Genomic DNA, 27,030 nt, shown 5'->3' on the forward strand with positions numbered 1-27,030 from the left:
TTCTTGTCTTATAGCTTCTTCTAGGTCTTCAATTCAATACTGAATAAATAGGAAGATTATCATCAATCTCTTTCATTAAACCAACTTTATATATATATATATATATATATATATACACACATATATATATATGTATATAAAATCTATCGTGTCTCAGAAATCTCTAGGAGTGGGATATATGTGCTTTTAGCATCACCGATGGACGTGAGTTTGAGTGAACTCCAGAAGTTGGTGATGGACAGGGAGGCCTGGCATGCTGCAATTCATGGGGTCACAAATAGTCGGACACGACTGAGTGACTGAACTGAACTGAACTGATTGTCTTAATTTTATTCGTGTATTCTAAAATCTCTGCAATAAGCATGTCACTTCTGTAATAAGAGAAGTTAACTTTTTTTAAAGCATGCAAGCTTTCAAGACTGGGGCAAATATGCATTTTTACTCATGCTCAGACTCGGAAGCCAGTCTTGAACAGAGGTGCCAACCAAGGATCAGCTTCTCGCTGCAGAGCAGGGGCTCTCTCTGCTCCCTCCTCTTCCTCCCCTTCCCCACTGCTTAGATCAGGGCCTGCTTCAATAACCACTCGATGAACAGAGACGTTCCAAACTGGGATCTTATTCTCCCTTCATTGCCCACTCTGGGTTAGCATCACAGGATTTATCTAAATCACCATGGAAGTCATTTATCTTTTAGCTGTATCCTTTTCGGGTAATGAGTTCCATCCTTCCCAGGTTAACTGGAGTTTCCCGGGGTGCATTCCAGGCTGCCTCAGGCCTGGAGCTCTTGCTCAAGCGCTGACCTATAGAATAGCAGTCCATGCCACTTGCCCTACTCTGCCATCCTTGTACCGCCCCAGCCACCAGCCCTAGGACTGGCCAGGGGAATTAGCAACAACATGAAGAATGCCAAATTCACCAGAATCCTTTCAAATCGGTCCCTTTATCAAACAGATGACAGATCACATTCAGGGAGGACCAGCAAGTGACCTCTTCAAGGCCACACAGCTAGTAAACGGCACAGATTCAAACGGGTGTCCCCTTGGCCCTAAAGTTTGAGTTTGCCATCGCTGCCTTCCACGACTTCTTGGAATAAATGTTTTTATTTTTTTATCTTTTAAAAAAGTATTATTTATTTATCTTTTTGGCTGCGCTGGGTCTTTTTTGCTGCACTTTTTCTCTACTTGCGGCGAGCAGGGGCCACTCTTCATTGAGTGCGCTGGCCTCTCCGTGCAGTGGCTTCTCTTGCTGTGGACACAGGCTCTAGGGCATGTGGGCTCAGCAGTGGTGGTACGTGAGCTTAGTTGCCACGGGGCAGGTGGAATCTTCCAGGACCAGGGATGGAACCTGTGTCCCTTGTATTGGCAAGTGGGATCTTAACCAGTGGACTTCCAGGGTTGTCCCCTAAAAATGGTAACTGTTAACACTAATTGATTGCTCCCCAGGTATCAGGTGCCCCACATATATCAACCTGCTGAATCCTCCTAAGAGTCCATTTTACAGAGGCGGCAACTGAGAGGCAAGTATTAATAGACTGCCAAGGCTCACAGTGGGGAAATGCAAGGTCTGCATTTGAACCCGGATGATGTTCAGGCCCTTTCCAGCTCTGCAGGCTGATGCTGACAGGGTCCTGTGTTCTAGGCCACACGCCCAGGATTGCACTCTGATGGAATGCCCATAGAGCCCAAGCAGTTGGTGCAGCATGAAACCCCTTCTACAAGGGAGGACTTCCCTAGTGGCTCTGACAGGTAAAGCGTCTGCCTACAATGTGGGAGACCTGGGTTCGATCCCTGGGTCAGGAAGATCCCCTGGAGAAGGAAATGGCAACCCACTCCAGTACTCTTGCTTGGAAAATCCCATGGACGGAGGAGCCTGGTAGGCTACAGTCCACAGGATCACAAAGAGTCAGAAACGACTGAGTGACTTCACTTTGCAAGGGAGGAGGGTGGGGCTCAGAGAGGGGAGGGACATGTCTGAGGTCACACAGCAGTGCATGGTGGACTGGGCCTGGCACCTGATCTCCGACACCAATGCTGCTCTGAATGCTGTGCTTTTCCCGGGATAAGCGCTCCTTACCCTTCGCTTGCTGGATGCTCCAGCAGGGGCCGGGGGAGGTGGGGGTGAGGTTCTTCCAGGCAGTTCCTAGAATCCAGTCACTGCCCCACCCTGCTCAGTCCCTCAGAAAGTCGTTCAACCACTCACATGTGGGCAGCGCTGGGGACCCCTGGAGCCCCTGGATTTCTTTCTCATTGGACACTCATTGGGCAACTTTCCAAAGAATAAGAATTTGCTGTCCAATGGTTAAGACTCTGTACTTTCAGTGCCGGGGGTGGGGGTTCTACCCCTGGGAAGGGAACCAAGATCCCATGTGCTTTGCGGCATGACCAATAAAATAAATTAAAAAAAAGAAGAACCTCATCTCTCATCATTTCCAGGTCCTCAACCTACCCTCGCATGTGCTCTTATGGGTGGCTGTGGCTAATGTGGGGGACACTTGGCCTCATCTTGGGGGTGATGCCTTTCTGGGAAAAATCCTGGCTCATGCAGAACCTGGCTGCCTGTCTACAGGTTTTCAGGGGTGTGTGCAGGCTGGGTTTCCTTTGCAGCAGCCCAGAAAGGAGTTTCTGAAGGTCTTCTCCTGGGGGCTTATTTTTCTTGCTCAAACGTTATGGCTCTGCAGTGGTGGAGGGGACAATGGAAGGCCAGGCCTCCAAGAGCAGTTTTGGTGAAAGACCAGCAGCATCTGGATGGCTTACAGTCTCGCTTCACCACCGGGGGCATCTTCTCTGTGCTTTCCTTGCAAAACAAAAACAAGAGCAGAGACCCAGGCAGGCCTCTCTCTCACTCTCTGTCACCCATCTGTCAGTCTGGCTGTCGTCTGGCTATCTATCCATCTTCCGTGTGTAAACTAGGAATTCTGGGGAAGGGGGCGGGGGAGGAACCTCCTTCCTCTTGCTTTGGTTTTCCTTGGGAAGGGCCTGGACTATCCCCGAGGTGGGCTAGGGGGATGCTACACCCCCAGAGGCTTGATGATGTACTGCCTTCTGGGGCAGAGACCCTGGCGCGAGGTGGTATGAACCAGGCGGACCCAGGACTCTCCTCCGTCTGGGCAGGGACGGCAGCATTAGGGTGCATGGGGGTAAAGGTGGGTTGGGAGGTTTCAGATCTTCCGTGGAATCTGTCTCCCCCAGAGTCGCTCCCCCAGTCCCCTGCGGAGGAATTTGTAATGGAAGCGGGGCTGCTAATCCCTCCAGTGTCACCTCTCCAGACACTTGTTGGGGGATTAAAAAAAAAAAAAGAAAGACAGACACATACCCAAACACTGAACTTTCCCATTCCTCCAAATGCGGGTGGGGACGCTGAAAGAAGGACACCCCTATCTTCTCCCCCCTCCCCGCCCCCAGCCTCCAGCCGGCCTGGCGCGGGACCCCCTCCCTCCCGCAGTCGGAGCGGTGGGGGCGGGCGAGGCGAGGAGAAGGGGGAGGAGGAGAGGCAGGGGGCGAGGTCTGCTTCAAGAAGGGGCGTGTGGCCGGAGGAGCTCGCGTCGGAGCAACTTGGGAGCGAGCGAGGCGGCAGAGAAGGGGAGGGAAGAAAGTTGGTTTCCCCCGACGTCAGCGCCGGGCGGGCCGCGGAGCCAAGAGGCGGCCGGGAGCGGGGCCGAGCGCGGGGCGGCCGGGGCGCGCTCGCTCCGACCCGCGCCTGCCACCCGCTCCTCGGACCCGCGCCCACCACCGCCGCCGGCGACCCCGGGGCGGCCCGCGGGCATGGACAGCGCGGCCGGCCCCGCCTTCGCCCCGGACAAGCCGGCGCTAGGCCCGGGGCCGCCGCCGCCGCCGCCTGCGCTGGGGCCGGGCGACTGCGCCCAGGCGCGCAAGAACTTCACGGTCAGCCACCTCCTGGACCTGGAGGAGGTGGCGGCGGCCGGGCGGCTGGCGGCGCGCCCCGCGCCCAGGGCCGAGGCGCGGGAGGGCGCGGCGCGCGAGCCGTCCGGGGGCAGCAGCGGCAGCGAGGCGGCGCCGCAGGACGGTGAGTGCGCGGGGCCGGGGCCGGGGATCGGGGCCAGAGGCTCGTGGGCCCGAAGGGGCGAGCGCGGGACCGGCGACGGAAGCGGGGACTCTAGCTCTGCCGGAGCCCGGCCTGGGAAGGAGAAGTCGCGGCGGGACCTCCGGGGGTGCGGGCGCTGGGCGCCGCCTCCCGAGCGGCTGGCGTGGCCCCTGCCGCCGCCGCCGCCGCCGCCCTCGCTGAGGTTGTATGTCCGCGATGGACGGGACGGGAGCTGTCGGCTGGGGGAGGCCAGATCCACCTCCAGTCGTTGGCAGAACAGGGCTCTGTGCTGCCTTGTGCCCTGCCCCGGGTGGCACCCCTTGAGCCCCCCACTCCCAAACAGCCTGGGAGAAGTGGGTGCGATTATTGCTGGGGAAACTGAGGCTTCCGAGTGGGGCGAAGAGACCTAGTCGCACCGCTGGGTCTCCAACTCTGCCCCGCTCTCCTCCAGGACACCCTGCTAGGCTTTTCAAAGAAGGGTGCCCTGGCTGGGGTATCGATGCTGCCCTCCCCCTCCAGTTTGCCCCCGCTGCTAGCAGCTCCCTAGGGGGAGCGGCCCAGCCCTGAAAAGCCAGCTAGGCCTCTCTTACCCTGCCGAGGTTAAAGGTCATCAGGAAGGGGCTTTAAAAACAAACAACCCACCCAAGTGGCTTTTTTTTTTTTTTTTTTTGTCAAAAAGTCACAGAGGACTGCAGGGTCTTGAGCCCTTGGTAAGAAGGGGGGAGTGGCTGGAAGAGGAGAAGATGAAGATAAAGCAAAGATCCTGGCCGGGGAGAGTTTGCTGGAGAGAGGGGGAGGGCTGGAGTCCACACAGCTAACCCCCGGCCCTGGAAAGGAGTGTGGGGGTCCTCTGAGACCACTCCTGGCTCTCCTAGCTCTGGGGAGCCGGCAGACCTGCTGGAGACTCTAGGCCCATTAAGAGTCACCCACTTGCCTCCAGAAGCATTCCCACCTGTCCCTGGGGTCCCCAACTTCCTGCACCAGCCTCCGGGGTCTGCAAGGAGCCCAGGGCGGCTGCGTACCCCACTTTTCAGATGAGAGAAGGTGCAGGAAAAGGTGAGGTGTCATCAGCCTTGTTGGAAGCCTTGTCCAGGAGCCTGGGTGTACCCGAGAGGTATGGCCGACACATACCTGACTGTCATGGTGCGTCTCAGAGAGTGCCCGCCTGGCGCCAGCCGCATGCCATGGCCTCCAAGTCCTTCCCAGTGGCGTCCATCCGCCTCTCGCCAGCCCCTCTGGCCTCTGTTCACCTACCCAGGGGATCAGGAAATAGGCTGACCCCCTCCTGGGAGCTGGGGTTTCCCTGGTGGAAGGACGGATGGTGTCTGGTTTGGGCCAAGAGAAAAGTGGAGTGCCCTTTTCTGGTGTCGGGTGGATCCTGCCAGCCGGTTCCTGCCAGCCGGTTGTTTGTGGTCGTCGGGTCTCCTGCTGGCTCTGAGCCGGCTTCCCCGCAGGGCAGAGGGGAGGTCTCTAAGTTTCCCCTGAGGCATGGGGGACCCCTGGCGCTGGGGACAGAAAGAGGAGCAAATTGAAGAAAGGCAGGAAAGGAGAAGGAAGGAGTACAGGTGGGGTGGAGAGAGAAGGAAGGAGGCCGGGCGGGCTTTGTCCTCAAGTCCTGGCCGCGGCCGTGGGGATGGACAGGAGATGGCCCTGCTTCTCCTGCTCACAGCCTAAAAGGGCTCCAAGTGGGGGGCTTTTCTGGGGGAGTCCCAGAATAGCTAGGGTCACAAGTGCTCAGCCAGGGCCTCTGGCAGCCCCCAAGCCCCCAGGCCTTCCCAGCAACCCCCCGGGATCGCGTCTCTCCCACTGAGGGCCTGGGAGCTCTTTCTCTTCTGCACATGGGGAATTCCTAGGCACTGGGGACAGAGGACCCCCTGCGTGTGGGCTCGGGTGGGACAGGGCTGAGGGCAGTGGCCAGTCTGCCCCCCAGAGGTGGGCATCTCCTTCCGTCACTGTGAGGGACTAGGGGCCGCAGGCAGAGTCAGGGCCAGGCTCGAGAAGCCCCCACCCCCTAGACCTCAGCTCCATCCTCCCGGCCCTCGGCCCTTGGGGACATTTTCTCCAGGCCTCAACAGACAAACGGAAGCCCAATGTGGACGCTACAGAGAGTTCCTGAAGCTCAAAAACCTAGCTTAAAGAATTCTCTGTTTGAGATTGCATCTTTCCTAGCTCACTTTTGGTGTTAAAAGGCACTTTCTTTTATGAAACAGGGATAATGTCTGGAGATGGGTTTATTTTAATGTCCTTACTTGGCAAAATTAAAAGGAGGTAACCCTATACTCATTCCTTAGACTGAAAACAAATCTCTAGGCCATGAAACCCAAATGTTTTATGTCGAGTCAAGCAGCTCCCCAAGGCCAGTTGAGTGCATTCCAGTGGTGCCCGCTGCCAGGAGGAAGGCGGGCAGAGCTGGGGGTGTTCTGGGGCAGCCCCCAGGCCTGGGAGAGAGAATCCCTTGGCTTGCTCATGGGTCCGGGCCCCCGGGGCAGGAAGGTGGATGGAGGAGAGACTGGCATCCTGCCCTGCTCCCCTACTTCCTCTTTCTAGCAGGTGCCCCCTCCTACTGCGGCTGGATTCCCAGCTCATGAAGTCTCCAAAGGTGGAGGAGAAGGGACCTTTCGTCCCCATCCTCGTGAGCCCAGCCCGCGTCACTGGGCCCCTTTAATAAGCAGGCAGCCAAACCTCGGGGTGCTGGGACTCTGGTCCCCAGGCCAGCATCTGTGGGCCCTAGGCTGAGGTTTCATCCTCCAATTCTGGCCCTTCACTGAGGATTTGGACACGCTTGGAAGTAGGTTTTTCTTGTGGCTTCTGGAGCTGTTTCCAGATCCAAAGGCAGCGACTGAAACCGAATAGAGGTGCGTGCATGCTCAGTTGCTTAGTTGGGTCCAACTCTCTTCAGACCCATGGACTGTAGCCCGCCAGGCTCCTCTGTCCACAGGATTCTCCAGGCAATGATACTGGAGCGGGTTGCCATTTCCTCTTCCAGGGGATCTTCCCCACCCAGGGATCGAACCTGCATCTCCTACATTGTCAGGCGATTTCTTCACCACTGTGCCGCCTGGGAAGCCCGTAAAGAGATGGGGTGACCCTTATTAGAAAAATAAAGGTTAATGGGGAAACCAATGAGTTAGAAAATTGATGTATTTTCAACCTGTCGGGTTAGCAGTCTCAAAAATTTTTGAATAGATTTTTCAATCTTTCGTTTTCACAAAGTCATCAGTACATCTAGCCTATTCTTGCCAATGATTTCCCTGGACCAGGCTCCCCCCTGGAACTGACCAGGAAGGTTGTGGCTTCGCCACTGACTCAGAGCAAACCAGGGTCTCGGGTTCCTCCCAAGTCAAACGCTGAGGTCTGGGCCGGGGCGCCAAGCTATGCCAAGCACGTTAGGAAAATAAACTCTCGTTTGCTGCCTTCGCAGTGACTTACAACAAAAGAAGCCACATTAATAACTGAGATTTTCCTTAAAACATTCCCTCCTGTGGACAGGGCGGAATCAGGAATGCGGATGCATTGAAAATAAACGAAACCCCTCGAGCCAGGCAGGGACGAAGCCCGCAACCCAGCGAGGCTGCCTGGCCCCACTGGGGCCGCGACCTGTTTAGGAAAAATGCCCAAACCCAGTGGGTTCCCTTCTCAGAGATTCAAATGGGGCCCTTGGAGCCTGAGGGCACAGGCTGAGCTGGGGTGGGCTGGGGGTTTGGGCTACCCCCATGGAGCTGTTCTCTGAGTCACCTCTGTTGATGGGCAGAAGGAAGCCACGGACACGCCCGGCTTGGGTGGGCACGTCCCTCTCCCCCTTGCCAGTGGTGGCGGGCAAGGCCAAGTATCTGAGTGGGAGGCCTGAAGGGACCACTGAGTTTGAGAGATGGGCCAACTGGCCTTTCATTTTTGGATTTTTCTTGTAAATCATCTACCATGGTTTACCGTTTCAGTCGTTTTGAAGCGTCAAGTTCGACGGCGTGAAGTTCATTCTCATCCTTGTACCATCATCCCCACCGTCTAGCTCCTAAACGTTTTCCGTCTTCCCCAGCTGAAACTTTGCCCCCCATTGAGCACTAACTCCTCATCCCTCCTCCCCCAGCCCTTGGCAACCACTATGTTCTGTCTCTATGAGTTAGACAACCCTCGGGACCTCATAGACGTGGAATCGTACAGTGCCTGCCCTTCTGTTGCCTAGCTTATTTCACTTAGCATAACGTTCTCACGATGTGTACGTGACGTAGCAGGTGTTAGAATTTCCTTCCTTTTTAAGGTTGAGCAGTATCCCACCGTGCTGCAGATAGTTCACATTTGATTTCCCCGTACCCCCGTTGGTGGACACTCGGGTTGCTTCTGCCGTCGGGCGATTGTGAATGACCTGCTGGGAACGCGAGTGTGGCCCCTGCTTTCAGTTCTTTGAGGGGCCAGGAGTGGAATTCTATGTTGAGTTTTTTGAGAACCGCCGTACTGTTTGCCACATCTGACTTTTTAGCCAGCCTCCCTCTAACTGGCTCTGAAAGGTGGCAGCAGCAGCCTCTGGGGCCGTGGAGAAGGGAGATGGGGGTGGTACCAGGTGCCAGCCTGCGAGACAGGAGCAGGGCTGGTAGGTGATAAAGACAAAAGTGTTTCTTCAGAACCGACCTTTTAAAGACAAGCCTGCTTTTCTTCCTCCCCTTCCTTCCTTTCCCTCCATCCATTTCCTCTGGGGGGCACGGGTGGGGAGACAGCAATCCACTGTGAATGAGCCCGGGAAGAGGGCGGTCAGGACACCCAGGTCCAGCTCCTGGCTTTGGCTCGCCTCTCCGTGTGTGACCTCCAGGCCCCAACCTGAAGGACGGGAGGCAGCACGCAGGTGTCTGTGGGGCACCTCCTGTCTCTCCTCCATGATTCAATCTGGGCTGAGAAATTGCCCTGGGGTGGGCCCATCTCCCCAGGGAGGTGGCGTCTCTGAGGCCTGGGTGCTGGCTGAGTGCCCCCCCCCCCGCCTCCCGCCCCCGACAGGTGAGATCCTCCCTCAGCACATGCCCAGGAGCAGGGAGACAGGAGTGATGAGAGCTGAGGAACCAGGTGCAGGAACCAGGCGTAGAGCTGAGAGCCCAGGGCATTCAGTCTGAGAATGGCTGGACACCTGGTAGGAGGGGCCGGTGATCTGCATCTCGGGCTTTTTGTCAGCAGGGAGGACTCTGGCTAGTTCGTGCACTGCCCATGGTTCCAGGGTGGTCTTGCTGCTCTATTTAATAGATCATCTGAGTGGAGCTTGCAAGCCTGGCATGGGGGCCTGGGACCACCGGACACTCCCACAAGGGTCCTTCCCTGTGAACAGAAGCTCAACAGGGCAGGAGCTTCCACTGTTCCCTTCCAGAAGACTCCAGAGAAGTGACTTTGCAGCAGTAGTGATAATGCCTGCTGGCCCCCTTGAGGCCCGGGAAGCTCCCTGAGGCTCAGTGTTGCTATCTGTGAAATGGGGATGATGGACAGTGATGTCCCTTATAGGGTGTGGGAGACCATGCCCGGAACATAGTAGGTGCTCAATAAAGGGCCTCCTTTACAGCTCATGGCGATGCTCACTGTGAGTCAGGCCAGGCTAGTGGTTGCCATTCCTATTATGGGGGCAACCCAGAGAGGCAAAGTAACCTGCCTGAGGTCTCCTGGCTGGGGAGGGTGGGGTGGGCTTTGTTTTGTCCAGGCCTCTCTGTCCTGCACAGCGCAGTGTTTGGGCTGGATGGGTGGGGCAGGGGAAGCCCTACCTGGTTGCTGGGGAGACTGAGGTTTGTTTTGGGGATCAAAGCGGTCAGGGAGGTCCTGAGGTCTGGCATGGAGTGGGGCGCTGGGATGACCCTCAGCCGTGTTAGGTTTCTAAGTGGATAGAGGCAGGGAGGAAGGGTTCCCAGTGTCTTGTCCTGGGCAGGGATGTGAGGTCGGCCTGGACAAGGCAAAACTTGGGAGGCCTTCCTGGTGTGCCAGACCCAAAGGGCAGGGGCTAATCTCAGGTGGGAGTGAACCTTGGGAGTGATTTAAGGAGGCAGTGCTGCCCTGAACACATCCTACAAACAGAGCTTCGGCGTTGGAACCTGACCAGGGTGGCACCCTGGGGCCAGAGGCCGTGGGAGTGGAGGGGAAGGCAGGTGCCTTTGATGGCACGTGGTGAGGGTGACCAGTTACTGTTTGCTGGCCAGGGCACCCCCGTGCTTCACCCTTCATTGTCTTCGCACCGACCAGAAGTGGGTCCTTTTATTATATCCATTTATGGAGAGAGGAACAGGCTCAGAAAAGCTGAGTGGTTGCCAAGGTCACACAAATGAATATGGGATTCCAGCCCAGGCCTGTCCCCAAACCCCTGCCCTCCACTGCTGGCCAGAGCCACCCCTGGAGTCCCCAGAATGCTGGGTGTTCTGACCAGGGATGTCCACTCCCAGGCTGGCGTAGGCTGTGTTCAGGGGACCACGAGGCAGCCAGGGGAGGGGTCTTCTCCACATTCTTAGCAGTGTAGCCTGGGTCCCGGGGTTGGAGGTGGGGGTGAGGCGGGTCAGGCCTGGCAGCATGGCACTGTCTGGCTTGTGGGGTGGGGGGTGGGGGTGGCTTGGAAGATATAAGAGTGAGTGGAAGTCCTGCCCGGAAACATCCAGAATAGCCTCATGGACAGGGGAGAGCTGTGGAGGGTCCCTGACTGAGGACCATCAATAGGACTTCTTCTCTAGTCTACCCCCTGCTCCCATATTCACTCATTCATTCACTCACTCACTGCATTCAGCAATTATTTTCCGATCACCCACTATGTGTCTCACCTTGAGCTCCTACCAGCTGCTTAGACTTTCAGATCTCAAGCCCTGGTGAGAATTTCCAGGCACTTCGAAGAACTGGCATAGAGTGGGGCAGTTTTAGAAGTTGCCAAGAGGGGCTTCCCTGGCCATCCAGGGGTTACGACTCCATGCTTCCACGGCAGGGAGCGTGAGTTCAGTCCCCAGATGGGATGCCAGGTGGCATGGCCAAAAAATTAAAGATAAACTGAAACACATTTTTAAGTGGCCAAGAAAAGCCATTTACTGACAACAACTGTCATCTTGTTGCCCCCATCCTTTTATCCAAGCGAGCACCTCTCAGCATCTTCATCTCAGAGTCGAGAATGGTCCGTAAAACAGACTTACTTAACCAGAAAGCTTGCAAGTTGCCCCTGTTTTCCTCATTTTGCGGTGGGTCGGTGATAACTCTGGCTGGCATTTGGGAGCCACATGGTGGCTTTCCCAGACACGGACACAGGGACACACACCATCCGCCCCAACACACACGACCACCACACACACACCTGCTCACTCACTCCCACACACATACGCTCTCTCTCTCTCTCTCTCTGTCTCTCACACACACACACACACACACTTGCACCCACACCCACCCTCACACCCCTGTCCCGAAGGCTTCAGCCTGGCCCAGATGATCCGGTCCAGGCTCTTGATGGCCAGGGTGGCCGCAGGCCGCTGGTGGACAGACCAGCAGCCAGATTGCAGCCAGATCGCGCCTGGACAGGGCCAGGGGTTAAGTGCCTTTTGCGAGGTGGTGAGTAGAAAGGCACCGTGGGAGCTTCCTGTTTAGACAGAGTTGGGGAAAGTGGTCTCGGCAGGCGCCCATGCCGAGCAGACGCAGGGAGATGGGGTGCCCGGCAGCCCCCAGGGGCAAGGGGGCAGGGTGCTCCCCACCCAGAGGGAGCCGAGCTGCTGCTAGTGAGAGGCCATGCCTCCCCGGGAGCCAGGGAATCTCCAGGTGTCCTGGGAATGAAGGTCACTGAATATGTGACCCTGATGCTCGGGCTGGGCCCCCCACCCCGCCAGCCAGGCCCCTCGCCCCGTGTCCCTTCCATGTGTGGGAAGCCGCTTGCTCCCAGCCCGGCTCCGAGGGGCCCCGTGGTGACAGGACGCCGTCCACCTGGGGCCCTTTACGGCTCATGATATTTTTTATTGCGTCCTAAAAGTGAAGCCGGCTCTGGAAGACATTACTTTGTGTCCCTCTTTGTGATCCTTTCCGCTTTCTTGTGCTTGGGAGGTGCCCCTGGGGCATGGGCAGTGGGGACCTTGGAAGGATGCTGGGGCGATGAGTTGCAGAGGAGTCGAGAAGCTGGGACCTGGCGGCCTGAGGATGGGTGGCGGGGGCTGCTGGGGGCATTGTGGTCTTTGGAGAAGGTTCCAGGTTGGGGGGAGGTCAGGGCAGTGAGAGCGGGATGCCCAGGGGCTACAAGACCTGGAAGCTTCCCCAAAGGCTTTTCCACCCAGAGCTGAGATGACAAGGCGAGGGCGTGTCACCTGTGCTGCGGCTGCCCTGGAGGCGGGAGGAGGAGAAGGACTAAGAGTCAGGAACCGGGACCTGCCCAGCCCTACAGCTCGGGACACTCCCTGACTCTCTGTGCCTCAGTGTCCCCTGGTGAGGGAGTCGGACCTTCTGTTTGTCAACATCTGGGCCCAGGTATCACTGCATTCGAATCACCCTGGGAGCGAGTGAAATGCATGTTCCCATGTCCCGGCCCACGGAAGGAAACCCTCTGGAGCCCGGACCTGGGCCTCTGCGTTTGGCACAGTCCCAGTCATTTTGGGGGCTACCCAGGTGGCTCGGTGATAAAGAATCTGCCTGCCAATGCAGGAGACTCGGGTTCTGTTCCTGGGTCAAGAAGAGCCCCTGGAGGAGGGCATGGCAACCCACTGCAGGATTCTTGCCTCGGGAATCCCACGGACAGAGGAGCCTGGCGGCGCTATAGTCCATGGAGTCGCAAAGATTCGGACATGACTGAGCAACTAAACAACAGCTAGTCATTTTTATAGGCATCAAAGCGTGTGCACCGCTGTGCTCTCGGAAGCTCCTTCCAGGGTTAACTCTGCCCCTCTGTCGTCCTCCTGTTTGCCTGCGGGGATAATGGTCCTCTCGTGAGAGGATGGAGAGGCCCACTGGAGCCGCCAGGGAAGACTGGCATCGTTTGGAAGCATCTAGAAGGGGCCAGTATGTGTGTGTGTGGGGGGGGGGCGGTGTTTGCTGCTCCAAGGCCCGGCCCAGCCTCCGCCTCCCCAGAGACCTGACTGCACTGGAAGCCACACAGCTGGGTCTAGGGAAGCACAATCACTGTTGAGCACCTCCCAGCACTCAGCGGGCACCCACTGGGTACCAGCCCAAGGCTCCCAAAGAGCTGGACTGAAGGGGGTGTTCCCACGTGGAAGATCTTGTCTCTTCCCCTCGAGCATCCTGACTCCCTCTCGCTGCCAGGGTGACGGGGTCGGGGGTGGGGGTCAGAAGCCTGAGCTGGGGGTCTCTATCACTTGTCACTGGAAAAGCCCCCTCCCATTGTCTGGCCTGCTCCTCCCTGTCCCCCCACCCTCTCTGCCCCTCACAACGCTGCAGGCTTTCCTCAGCAGGGGTCCGCAGGGTAGGGCATCCATGCCCCCAGGATGGTGACCACCACCCCTGGGGGTTTTGTCCATTGGTCCCCAATCCCGCCTCCCTCCCTGCCTATCCTTCCACCACCCCCCCCACCCCCCGCCACCAGCCTCCCCCTCCGAGCTGTCCCTGTTGCCGCGGGCGCAGCCGTTTACATGCCAGAGATGGCGTTATTAAAAATGACATTTAACCAGAGCTAGAATTACCATGCGGATGGCTGCAAACCTCGGAATCAAAGCAGGAGCCGCCGGGCGCGCCTGGCAGGGGCCTCGCGGCCTCCTCTTGCCGCCAGAGCTCTGCGCGGGCCTCCCATATAAAACCCCCGCAGAACTCCGAGGTCTTGAAAGCCCGTGCACCTCCTTTCATTAGACTAACAAATAACACGTAACAGAAAACATCTGTGAACAGCAGCCCCTAATGCTCTCAAGATGGTGCCTCGGGCGGCCGGTCCAGCCAGCGGGCAGCCGGCATCGTCCAGGGCTCAGGCCCTGGCCGCCCCCCACCCCAGGTGGGCAAGGGCCCTTGGGAGTCCCTGGCACCCCTCCCCTTCCCTCCTGGGCCTCCCCTCCAGGACCCTGTGGACCTGGGGTCCTCCTTCTCTGCCTTCCCATCCTCCTCCAACCCAGTCTTCAGGCCTCTCCTCTTGCAGAAGAGAACCAGTAATCCAGGGGTCTCTTTGCAAGGGGATAGTTGCTGGACAGGGCATCTCAGCCGTCCACTCAAGGGCTGGGGCTGGGGCTTGGCCAGCTGTGTGACCTTGGCAAGTGTCATCTTCTCTCTGAGCGTGTTTGTCAAGGGGAGGAGAATCGTGCCCCTTGTGGGGTGGTTTTAAGGGTTTAGGGAAGTGATGGAAGTAGAGTAGCTGATCACGTGAGAAGGTCATATGGGGGGGTCTGCCATTCTCAAGATGGCTGGGGAAATTGAGGCTCTGAGCGGTTGCATGACTCGCCCAAGGGCCCACACTGGGCGGAGGAGCCAAGGTTTGGAGCCTCAGAGTCTGCATCTTTTTCACGACCCCATGAAGCATGAACTGAGGATGTAGTAAGTGAGGGGGATGTTCAGACCTGGATCTGCCGCGCCCCTTGCCCTCGGGGAATGCCTGGTCTGTGCGGATGGCAGAAGACGGACTCACCTTTGAGAGAGTACAGCCCAGCCCTGCCCTCCCTGAGGCCAGCATCCCTCCATGCCCCCCACCTCTAACCCCGTGGGCTTGGAAGCAAGAGATGCCTCAAGATGCAAGGTCCTCCCCACGTGGCTGGACATGTGGCTGCCTCCCCAGGACCTGAAGCACGGTTCTCACAACTCAAATCAGGTGGCGGGGGTGTGCATCCCAGACGAGGGAAGAAAGGCCAGGAAAACCTCCCAGAAATAGGAGAAAAGAAAAATTGGCCCTTTGTTCCCTATTTCCCTCATGATGAGGCTACAGAAAACAGGTCTTTCCACCTTCCCCTGCTGCTGCTGCTGCTGCTGCTGCTAAGTCACTTCAGTCGTGTCCGACTCTGTGCGACCCCAGAGATGGCAGCCCACCAGGCTCCCCTGTCCCTGGGATTCTCCAGGCAAGAACACTGGAGTGGGTTGCCATTTCCTTCTCCAATGCATGAAAGTGAAAAGTGAAAGTGAAGTCCCTCAGTCGTGTCCGACTCTGAGCGACCCCATGGACTGCAGCCCACCAGGCTCCTCCATCCATGGAGTTTTCCAGGCAAGAGTACTGGAGTGGGGTGCCATTGCTTTCTCCAACCTTCCCCTAAAAGACTATATATGAAACTCCATCTCTCCCAGTCCCCTTCCAAGTGATGCCTTGCTATTTGGTTCCCAGAACACTGGATGTAATTCATTAACTCACTCATTCGACTGAACTGAACTGATTCATTCATTCATTGTGTGCACACACCTGTTGTTTGAGGCATCACTGGACAGATGAGTCGTTCAGTCACTCAGTCGTGTCCGATTCTTTGCAACCCCATGTACCTCAGCACACCAGGCCTCCCTGTCCATCACCAACTCCCAGAACTTGCTCAAACTCATGTCCATCGAGTCAGTGATGCCATCCAACCATCTCATCCTCTGACGTCCCCTTCTCCTCCTGCCCTCAATCTTTCCCCAGCATCAGGATCTTTTCCAGTGAGTCAGCTCTTCACATCAGGAGGCCAAAGTATTGGAATTTCAGCTTCAGCATCAGTCCTTCCAATGAATATTCAGGAATGATCTCCTTTAAGATGGACTGGTTGGATCTCCTTGCAGTCCAAGGGACTCAAGAGCCTTCTCCAACACCACAGTTCAAAAGCATCAATTCTTTGACGCTCAGCCTTCTTTATGGTCCAGCTCTCACATCCGTACTGGGAGAACCATAGCTTTGACTATGAGGACCTTTGTCAGCAAAGTGCTGTCTCTGCTTTTTAACTCACTGTCTAGGTTGGTCATGCTTGTCCCTAACCAGCGAGTGGAGCAGAGGCAGGAGCACCCTGATGCCCAGTTCTTTACTCTGTCTGGGCCTGAGCTCAGGACTTCACAAGCTGCCTCATGCTGAGTTCTCTCAGCAGCCTTATGAGGCAGGTGCGGTATTATCCCTGGTGGCTCAGACCTTAAAGAATCTGCCTGCCATGCGGGAGGCCTAGGTTCAATCCCTGAGTTGGGAAGATCCCCTGGAGATGGGAACAGCCACCTACTCCAGTATTCTTGCCTGGAGAATCCCGTGAACACAGGAGCCTGGTGGGCTACAGTCCATGGCGTCACAAAGGGTCTGAGCGACTTTCACTATAGATGAGGAAACTGAGGCTCAGAAGGGCCAAGTGACTTGCCCAAGGTCACCCAGGAAATACACTGTGGTCCCCAGAGCCCAGGTTCAACGCTGACCACTCTGTGCTGAGCCCTCAGATGGCCCAAGAGCCACAGTGTCCTCTTTTTAAATATTTGTTTTTGGCTGCACTGGGTCTTCGTTGCTGCTTGGGCTTTTCTCGAGTTGCGGTGCTTGGGTTTCTCGTTGCGGTGACTTCTCTCGGTGCAGAGCACAGGCTCTAGGGCTCCTAGGTTTCAGTGGTTGCAGCACATGGGCTCAGTAGTTGAGTTTTGCGGGCTCTAGAGCACAGTCTCCATAGTTGCGGTGTTCAGGTCTTCATTGCCTTGCAGCATGTGGGATCTGCCCGGATCAAGGATCGAACCCCTGTCTCTTTTCTTAGCAGGCGAATTCTTTACTGCTGAGCCCCCAGGGAAGCCCCGTAGTGTCCTCTTGCTAGAATCAGCACAGCCCCTGCCAGGGAGGGACTGTCCCTCTGGTTCCCTCGGTTCTTACCCCAAAGCTCCGCAGTGGCTGAGATACTGCTTTTCCGGGGACACATCCCTGTGCAGAGTCTGACCCATACTGCCAGGACAGAGGGCTTCTGGGCTGTGCTGTGATGTGGGAGTTGGGGGCGGCTTGGGAGGGTCCCCAGCCTTTGGGAATCTCAAGTTTCTGAGAGACATCATGTTCTAATTGGAAGGCCAGCCTCTCCTGCCGAACCGGCTGCCCTGCCACCAAACCCCCAAGCGAGGAGAGTGTCAGAGCTCAAAGTGGGAAATTGCTGGAGACAAGAAGTAAAAACGAACTACTCTGGTTTCATGGGGAGGGAAAAAAGAAAAGGCCAAGATCTAATGCGGCTGAAAGTGGGGTCGTCGTTTAAAGGAATCTCTTGCCGTTGCAGTGGATTCAAGTTGGGGGCAGATCAGAGCTCCAAGGGGAGGAAATGGGGAAGACTTCCCTCCAGCCTCCCTTCCAGAAATATTTCTTGAGCATCTACTACTCCGTGCTAGTCTGAGGGTTGGATCTTGGGGTCCCATCAAGAAACAAAGGGGTGTGATCTCTGCTATAAAGGAGATGAGAACAGATAGTGGGGTCACCTACCTGGTCTGGAGGTTCAGGGAAGGCGTTCTGGAGGAAGTGGATTCTCAGAAGGGCTCTACAGGATGAGTGAAGTTAACCAGAAGAAGTTGGGAAGGGTGCTCCAGATGGAAGGAACAGCAGATACGGAGGACTCCATGTTTCCAATGCAGGGTTCACAAGTTCGATCCCTGGTCGGGGAACCAAGATTCCACATGTTGTTCAACACACCAGAAGAGGGAGAGAGGGGCTTTTCCAGGAGCAGAGGAAGTGGGAGGGAGTCCCACTGAGAGGACCAATGAGCAAGGCCTGCTTCAAGATTGGCAGTTTTTGTGTTAGGAGGGGTGGGAATGCTTTCTGTGCCCCTTGTGGGTACTGGGGGTGCGCAGAGCACCCCGGTGCATCTCCTGTCATCTGGTAAGTGAATGGCTAACTTGGGAACGCCTCTTGTGTCCTGGCTGCCCAGAGCCTTGTGAGCACCCCATCTCCAAAGGAGCAGATCACAAGCGCTGTCTGTCCCAGCGCACCTTCTCTCTGAGATCCAAGAACCCGTGTCAGGAAAGGGTGGGTCCAGGAGCCATGCAGAACCCGAGGCAGGGTGTGGGGCTCGCCACTCCATCAGTGGGGCAGCTGCACCTGTCACAGACCCAACACCAGGGCTTCAGGGATGGCAGTTTCCTTGACAAGATGAGGAAGGTAGGCCCAGGCTGTCTGACTGCAAACCCTGCCTCCCAGAGGGAGTGGAGGGAGTATGGGGTGCTTGTGGCTGAGTCGGGGGCTGGATGACTGGGGTGCGCTGAGTGGCCTTGGAGTGTGTTCACCTTCATCGTCACCAAGACCCTGACAGTCAGGACCATTTATTGTGCACCTGCTCTGTGCTCAGCCCTCTGTGTAAATCTCACTAATTTCTCCCAGATCCTCCAGGAGGTAGGCAGTCTTATGGCCCCATTTCCCAGATGAGGAAGCGGAGGCCCAGAAAGATGGGCTGTGTATGGAGGCCATGGGGGCTCCAGGCCTTGGACCCTTGTCTTCATGGTGTTCCCCACCCCTGCTGGCCCGGAGCCCCTGGGCTGTGCTCACTCCGACCTCACCCAGCCTTTCTTGGCTTGTTTAAAAAGGGATGGATGAGAGTGGTGAGAGCGCCGGGCAGAGCATTGCCAGACAGAAATCAGAACTGCTCCTTGACCCAGGCAGGCAGGCGGCCAGGATCCTGGGACAGGGACTGCCTGCTCCTGTTGTTCCCATGCAGCTTGACAATGACCCAGGCATGGAAGCAGAGAGCTGGCCCCGATGTCCCAGGGAGTCCCCCACCTTCTCAAGGGCAGGACATGCTGCCTGGCTTAGCTGTGGGACTCCAGCTCCAACCTCACCCCCGTTTCCCGGATGATCTTGGGAAAGGGCCTCATTTCTCTGAGCCTCAAATTCCTCATCTGCAAAATGGGCACAATGCCGGTACCTGGGGCCTGGGCTGTTCAGTGGAGTTGATGAAGTCAAGCAGGCAGGGGCTCACCTCTGGTCTCCAGGAGGCGTGCAGTAAACATCTATCTTTTCTTTCTCATGCTCCCTGACAGTTGGGAAGAAGCAGATGCCCAGTTTAGGACTTGTCAACCCCCCTTTTAAAGATGGAAAAACCAAGGTGGGAGAAGTTTCCCAAGATCCCGCAGGAAGAGGAGTCAAGATCAGGAATCAAGTTCTGGGTCCCAGGAGCTGCTGGCTCTTTAAAGATGCTTTCTAAAAAGGAGTCAAGTTATCCAATGCATACCCAGGACCACGAGCCCTCTGCCTCTGCCCAGCCCTGCCCGGTGACCTGGGGTCCCCTCTCTAGGAGGATGGGGCTTTGCTGCAGACCCAGGCTGGCATTCCCCCATGTAGAAAGAGCAGCTTGCTTTCTTTTCCATGGTATAAATTGTAACCATGTATAATTTCATGACAAATACCGTCTATAAAACACAACACAACTATTTTTATAATGTGGCATTTGAGGTTAAAAATGCAAATTAGAGATTAATTGCAACTTCTCGAGGGTCGCTGGATAAGATGGCTTGGGGAGGAAAACTGAGATATTCAGATACGCTCCTTCGGGAATTACAGAGGGTTCTCACCACACATCTAGAACATGCATGTGTGCGTGCACACACCCACACCCACCCACACACACAGTTGCACTCAGCTGATCTCTGGCTTGAGCTAAGCTAGTTTAGACGTGGTGTTTGGAATGCTGAGAAAGCTGATCTTGATGCTGGCTTCTTTTTCTGCCCAGGGCTCTGAAGTCTAACCGTCCATCAGAAGCAGGTTATGTGATAATCAAGCAGCCCTGAGATTTGCGGAGGCGGATGGCAGGGGGGAAACGCACAGAGCTTGGGGCGCCAAGAAGAGAAGCAAATGTAGCGGGTTAACCTCCATCGGGTGCCAGCTCTTAGCTTTTCCCTAAACCCTCCCCTTCCTCCACCCCCTAAAACCAAAACCAGATGGAAATCTAAGTGAACAGTGGGTCTGCGGACAGGGCAGACAGCGTGGGATGGAGCCCTGATCAGAGGGGAGGGAGACAAGCCGGAAGAGCCCCATTCCATTGAGGCCACGGGTGGGACGTGTCCCCTGTGGCACCCAGGGGCCAGATCGGAGCCCCCCGCGGAAGAATGTGGGCCTCTGGAGAGTTCGGTTCAAGGAAACTTCTTGGGGACTGTGGGGATTGTGGCGAATGTTTTTGCTGCTTACTTCCAAATGGAACAGCAGAGCTTGGGAAAGGGGGCTGCCCTCTGCAATGCACACTTTCTTCTTCCCACCTTCTCCTGGGTTCTGGCAGGAGGGCAGCAGCTCTAGGGGGTCAGCAGTATGCCAGAGGCCTCCTCATGCACCCAAGGGCCCTAGGGAGAGGAGGGCCAGAGTGGGGCCAGCGAGTCAGACTGACCCCAGTTGACTTCCTGGGCCCGGGGCTTACCCTTTCCTAGCCTCAGTTTCTTCATCTGTCAAGTGGGAATAAGGGTGAGTGAATGGTGAGGATCCAGAGACAGGAAGCCTTGCACGTAGTCCTGGCACGTGGCCAGCTGCTGCTGTCACCTTTGCCGCCATTGCTATTATTAGCAACTCACAGGCGGTCCGGAGACAGCGTGGGTGTGGGGACCCAGCCACACCCCGGGCAGCTGCTGGTCCCCAGGGTCCCTCGTCTCCCCAGCATGAGCATGGGAATTGTCTAACCCAAACTAGCTCCATATAAGGCAATGGCTCCCTTGCTGCTCCACCCCCAGCCCCACCCTGGGGTGGACAGTGTGGGTGGGGCTTGTTTATTCCCCTCATCTTCTGGCAAGTTTGGGGTGAGATGGAGTAGGGAGCATGCAGGCAGTGTGACCACCCTTCTCTCAGCAGCGGCTGTGTCCATCCTGGGGACCTCAGCACTCTCCTCCCTCCCCCATCTTGGGCACACAGGGGCCGGGGCAGGAGCAGCTCTGGGGAGGGGCTTCCATCTCTGGCATGGAGACCTCTGAGTATGGCCTGCATTGTTCCCCTTCTCCTCCAGCTGGGCCCATGCCTGCCGCACCATCTTTAATGTCCCTTCTTTGGCCGAAGTCACTCCACCGGAAGCCTTTGCCGGGACCCCCTTCATATCAGTTAACGCATCATCTCCCTAAAGGGGCCCGCACTAACCCCAGAGTGTACAAGCTCACCCCTCATCTTTAGAGAAGCTATCAGAGGCTCCTCTACTCAGCATGTATTTCTTGAGCCTGTATTTTGTGTGGGCACCGTAGGGATCGCCCATCGCCCCTAGGAGCTTCTAGGTAACAGGAGACAGTCAAGTAACTAGTAATTGCACAGTGTGTGTGTGTGTGTGTGCGCGCGCGCGCGCGCTCAGTCGCTTCAATCGTGTCCGATTTTGTGACCCCATGGACTCTAGCCCGCCAAGCTTCTCTATCCGTGGGCTTTTCCATCAAGAATACTGGAGAGGGTTGCCATTCCCTTTTCCAGGGGATCTTTTTGACCCAGGGATCGAACCTAAGTCTCCTGCGTTGGCAGGCGGATGGATTCTACAGATCATTAATTGCTAGGTCGGTAATGCGACTAAGTTGAGAAGCACAGAGCATCTGGGGCTCAGAGACAGAAGTCACCACCCCAAGACTGCACAGCCAGCCCAGAGCCCTCTCATCCTCGCATCCCCACTGCCCAAGGCTGTGGCTAACGGGAGCCCCTCTGAACACATCCCAAATTAATCGGGAGAGGGAACCACGAACAGCCAACAAGGCAGGAGAGGGGTTGGGAACAGAGGAGAGAGTATTCTAAACGCAGGTCCACAAGTCCCTCTGGTGCGGTACTCACTGCAGACTTGGGGGTGGGGGTTCCCCTAGTATGTGTGTGGGGGACACTCTACTAATTCTGCCAGTGTCCAGGTGGGGTTTGAGCAGCATGCTAGTCGGGATTGGCACCTACAACGGATAGAAAACTGGCCCCAAGTGGCTTTGAAAAGCTAAGATAATGTGCAAAACTGAAACATCCAGGGTGGAACTTCAGGCACGACTCGATCCTGGGCTTAAACAGTGGAGCAGCCAGAGTCTGTCTGAATCTTGCTGCCACATCGGGTCCCTGCCCAACTCTGAGCCAATCACAGCGGCCGCAGAGGAGCTGCGTGCTGATTGGCCAAAGCTGGACTGTGGGGGTGGGGCTTCAACCGAACTCCTTGGACCGGGAATGCAGGGACCTTGCCTCCAAAGCGATGCTTCTGGACACAACAGAGCGCACATTCACAAGGTAGAGTTCACGAAACAGCGCTAGCCCTGCTTCATGGGCTTCACATGTATTACCCACGAGAGTCTTGCTGGGCCCCCTTACGTATCAGTGTCCCCCTCCGATACCATCAATCACTCCGGGTCAAATAGACTTCATCCACACACAGCCAAGGGTGAGGTGGACTTTGGGTGTCCACCTGACATGCAGTCATGCGCGGTCCACGTGTCATTAACCATTTGTTACTTGCCCTTCTGCTCGTATTTTGGAGGCAATAAGAAACTGTATTTCAGGTGTCCCAAAGATCAGATTTTGAAAAGCACCTGGACCTCAGGCATTGTGAGCCTAAAGGCTAAACTGAGATGGGCTGTGACCCATTCATTCATTTATCCGTCCAGTGTTTCCTGAGCACCTACCTTGTGGGCACCGCTATCAACACAGAGAACCCTGGAGAGGGACAGATGGAAACACTGGTGTAGTCCAAGCGAGTTTAGGCCGTGCTACTGAAGCATCTGGGGAGGCAGACGAGCCTTTCTGAGTAGTGAGAGGAGAATTCCTACAGGAAGTGGTGCCTAAGCTGAGAGGTGAATACTAGATGGGGCTTCGTGGGGAAAGTATTCCAGCCAGAGAGAACAGCATACGCGAAGACGGGAAGTGATAGAGTGAGGCTGGTGGGATGTTTGTGGTAGGACAGGGGCTCCTAAGTATGGATTCTAGACTCTGGTCCTGTGCGTTGGCTCTTCTCCAGGTCAGGACTAGGGTGAGGGGAGTGAGGTACAGAGGGTGCAAACTGTAAGGAGGTGCTATTGGGCTCGTGTAAGTTCCAAGGGGTTGGGGGTAGGATGTATCTGAGATGGCACCTCCTTCCCTTTGGTTCCCTCCCTGGTAGGGCCAGCTCAGAAAGAGGTCCCTGCTCATCAGGAGGTTTGGAATTCATCTTCACCATCAGCTACCCTTCCTCCACCTGGGGCTCCCTCCCCTCCTCTCTGGAAAAAAAACAAAAACAAAAAAACTCCACCATACTGATTTTTTGAGTAGGGGGCCTTGGTGGGTCTGGTGGGAGGAGGGGGGAAGCTGGGCAGAATGCTAATGAAATCAGAGGTGCCCAGGTGGGGGCCAGGCCCTGGTTAGGGAAGAATTAAACACATACACCCAGCCTGCTGCAGGCTCTTTTCCATATTTGATTGGTGCTGACTGAGGGACAGCCCCCTGCCGTGCAGCCCCCTGCAGAGGGGGATAGAGGGGGGGTAGAATGACGGGGGCAGGTTGCTTCTTCAGTCCTGGAGCCTGAGACGTGGGCTGCATTCAGCCTTCAGAGATGCTTCATGGAAGGGAAGGGGCAAAGAGGGGCCCCTGGCTTGGCTGGGAGCTTGGCCTATACAACCCACCCCTCTGGATAGGTGACCCATACAGAGGGCTGACCAAGTGCTTGTCAGCCACAGAGACACTTGTGGGTCCTGTGTCTTGACCACTTTCCAGGCATCATCCCATGGAATCCTCACCACAATCACGAGTGGCATGCTATGCCAAGTTGCTTCAGTTGTGTCCTACTCTGTGACCCCATGGACTGTAGCCTGCCAGACTCCTCTGCCCATGGGGATTCTCCAGGCAAGAATACTGGAGTGGGTTGCCATGCCCTCCTCCAGGGGATCTTCCCAATCCAGGGATCGAACCTGTGTCTCCTGTGGCTCCTGCAATGCAGGTGAATTCTTTACCACTGAGCCACTGGGGAAGCCCAGTGACATGCTATACAGACAGGGAAACAGCACAGAGCAGTGCCATGACCTGCTAGGGTCACAGAACCAGCAGCCTGACTCGGTCCCCTACCCTTTCTTTTTTCCTAGTTTTTGGCCACACCTTGTGGCATCAGTTTAGTTCAGTCGCTCAGTCGTGTCTGACTCTTTGCAACCTCATGGACTGCAGCATGTCAGGCCTCCCTGTCCATCACCAACTCCCGGAGTTTACTCAGACTCATGTCCATTGAGTCGGTGATGCCATCCAACCATCTCACCCTCTGTCATGCCCTTCTCCTCCTGCCCTCAGTCTTTCCCAGCATCAGGGTCTTTTCACATGAGTCAGCTCTTCGCATCAGGTGGCCAAAGTATTGGAGTTTCAGCTTCAACATCAGTCCTTCCAATGAACATTCAGGACTGATCTCCTTTAGGATGGACTGGTTGGATCTCCTTGCAGTCCAAGGGACTCTCAAGAGTCTTCTCCAACACGGCAGTTCAAAAGGATCAGTTCTTCCATGCTCAGCTTTCTTTATAGTCCAACTCTCACATCCGTACATGACTACTGGAAAAACCATAGCCTTGTGGCATGCGGGATCTTATTTCCCCAAGCAGGGATCGAGCCCCCGCCCTCTGCAGTGGAAACATGGTGTCTTAACCACTTGACCACTGAGAAAGTCCCTTGCAGCCCACTTTGCTCACTGTACCTGAGTCCATGCAGTCATGATAAGACCCCGCAGGGGATGGCTACTCCTATTTATCCACCTGAGATGTGGGGAGCAGAAAGGTAGCAGGCCCAGGGAGTAAGAGCAAGTAGGCACACTCTAGCTCAGATCCCAGTTGGGCAAGCTCAGGCAGGAACACCAACCCTCTGTGCCTGTTTCTCCTGTAAAGCAAGGTAATGCCAGCACCTGCTGCGCACTGTTACTGAGTGTGGATGAAAAAGGCTTTGAGGGCTTCCCAGGTGGCACTAGTGGTAAAGAACTTGCCTGCCAATGCAGGAGACGTAAGAGATGCAAGTTCTATCCCTGGGTCAGGAAGATCCCCCGTAGGAGGGCATGGCAACCCACTCCATATTCTTGCCTGTAGAATCCCATGGAGAGAGGAGCCTGGTGGGCTACAGTCCATGGGGTCGCAAAGAGTCCGACACGACTGAGCAACTAACAGTTGAGGACTGGAAGGGTCTCATGGTGTGAAAGGAGGTTGTCTGACCCAGGCTCCGTGGTGTGGTCACTGAGCATGAGCTGTCCATCTCAGCATCTGTCCCTCTGTCTGGAGCTTCCTCCCCACTCCCTAAACAAGTGCAATACACATCCATCTCACCTTTCCTCCAAGAAGCACATCAATGTCAGGACAAGGTCTGTTTGATGCTGAAGGAGAAAGGCCAGGAAGGCTCCCTAGGCTCACATTTCTTCTGCTCTTTCTACTTCTCTTCAGTCCCTGGTGGCTGAAGATGGTTAAGAATCAGCCTGCAATGCAGGAGACCCGGGTTCGACCCCTCAGTCAGGAAGATGCTCTGGAGAAGGGAATGGCAACCTACTCCAGTATTCTTGCCAGGAGAATTCCATGGACAGAGGAGCCTGGCGGGCACAGTCCATGGGATCACAAAGAGTCAGACAGGACTGAGCAACTAACCCTTCAGTTATACTACATCCAAAGAGGCACCTGGAGCTCATAGCCTAGTAGGGGGTGAGACAGAGGACCAAATACAGAAGCTAGTATGAGGAGGCTGAAGCAGACATGTGCACAAGGGGTTCTGTGGAGCAGGGTTTTTCAAGTGGGGTCTTGTAGGATGAGTAGGAGCCCACTGTTAACCAGTTCTTGCCATACCACCTGTGTGACTTTGAGCCTAGCATCCCTATCATTTGTAGAATGAAATGGCAAGCCCCCACTCTGCTGAGACTTCCCATAAATTATGAATAAGGAGGGTCTCAGAGAAAAGAGCTGAAGTATACATGAGGCCAGGAATGCTCCATACTGTTGGTTTTTAAGAGGCCCCTGGCTTAGTGGTACTGGTCCCATGGCACAAGGAGACACTCCTGTACCCCTTTGCACACTCCCTTCTCCTCTCCAAAGACCTCCTTTTTGAAGCTTTCCTGCCATCTCCACCCCCAGCTCTTCTCTGAGCTCCCAGAGCACTCACTTCCTAAGTCATAAGCTGCCGGCGCTGGTCTGAATCCTGACACTGCTCCAGCTCACTGGACGACCTTAGGCAAGTCCTCTTTTTCCCTGAGCCTTGGGTCCTCATCTGTAAAAGAGGAGTAAATGCTTATCTCCCAGGGTGGTGCATTTGGCACGGTGCCCTGCACACAGGAATCTCTCCTCGCATGTGCACAGGATCCATCGTTATTTCCCGTTCTCCCTCCCTGTACCTGTACTGTGCTTGGTTACCTGAGATATCACCTATGACAATCCTGGAGGGAGATCTCCATTTGGCACATGAAGAAACTCATTTTGGGTAAGTGGCTTGCAGCTGGGACTTGACTCTAGGCCAGTCTAATAGCCAGTGATCATGCACTTGGCATTGTCAGTGGTTCTCAACCCTGACTACACAGCTGCATGACCTGGAGAGCTGTCAGTGAGTTCGATGTCCAGACCCCACCCAAAACCTGTTGAGTCAGACTCTCCAGTCTGGAGGGGTGGGGCTTGACATCCTTTTTTTTTTTTTTTTTTTTTTTCCAGTTCAGTTCAGTTCAGTTGCTCTTTGTGACCCCATGGACTGTAGCATGCCAGGCTTCCCTGTCCATCACCAACTCCCAGAACTTGCTCAAACTCATGTCCATCGAGTTGGTGATGCCATCCAACCATCTCATCCTCTGTCATCCCCTTCTCCTCCTGCCCTTAATCTTTTACAGCATCAGGATCTTTCCCAGTGAGTCAGTCCCTTGTATCAGGTGGCCAGAGTACTGGAGCTTCTGCTTCAGCATCAGTTCTTTCAATGAATATTCAGGACTGATTTCCTTTAGTATTTTTTTTTAAATATTTACTTATTTATTTGACTGCCCCAGGTCTTAGTTGCAGCATGCAAGATCTTTAGTCTCATTGCAGTCTTCAGGATTATTTTAGGTGCAGCATGCAGAATCTAGTTTCCTGACCAGGGCTCCCTGCATTGGGAGTACTAGTCTTAGCCACTGTACCACCAGGGAAGTCCCATTCTTTTTTCAAAACACTCCACCTATGCCACCCCCCCAACCCAGCTTGGACTAAGGACCCCAGTTCCACCTTTCTGCCTCCATAATTACTCCCCATTTTCGGGGGGGGGGCTGCTAGTCACTACGACGCCTGGTTTGCAGATCAA

General features: G+C 55.6%; 1 protein-coding gene across 1 annotated transcript in view; it reads left to right on the forward strand.

Moving 5' to 3' along the window:
* Positions 1-3,552: 3,552 nt before the first annotated feature.
* PRRX2 (paired related homeobox 2) overlaps positions 3,553-27,030 on the forward strand; it is a 51,929-nt gene continuing 28,451 nt past the window's right edge. The window contains exon 1 of the mRNA XM_025261835.3: positions 3,553-4,022. Within this exon, the coding sequence (XP_025117620.1) occupies positions 3,761-4,022 (262 nt within the window). The 5' untranslated portion in view covers positions 3,553-3,760. The remainder of the gene's footprint in view (positions 4,023-27,030) is intronic.

The sequence above is a fragment of the Bubalus bubalis genome, chromosome 12 (genome assembly GCF_019923935.1).
Source record: "Bubalus bubalis isolate 160015118507 breed Murrah chromosome 12, NDDB_SH_1, whole genome shotgun sequence".
In the NCBI taxonomy this organism is placed as follows: domain Eukaryota; kingdom Metazoa; phylum Chordata; class Mammalia; order Artiodactyla; family Bovidae; genus Bubalus; species Bubalus bubalis.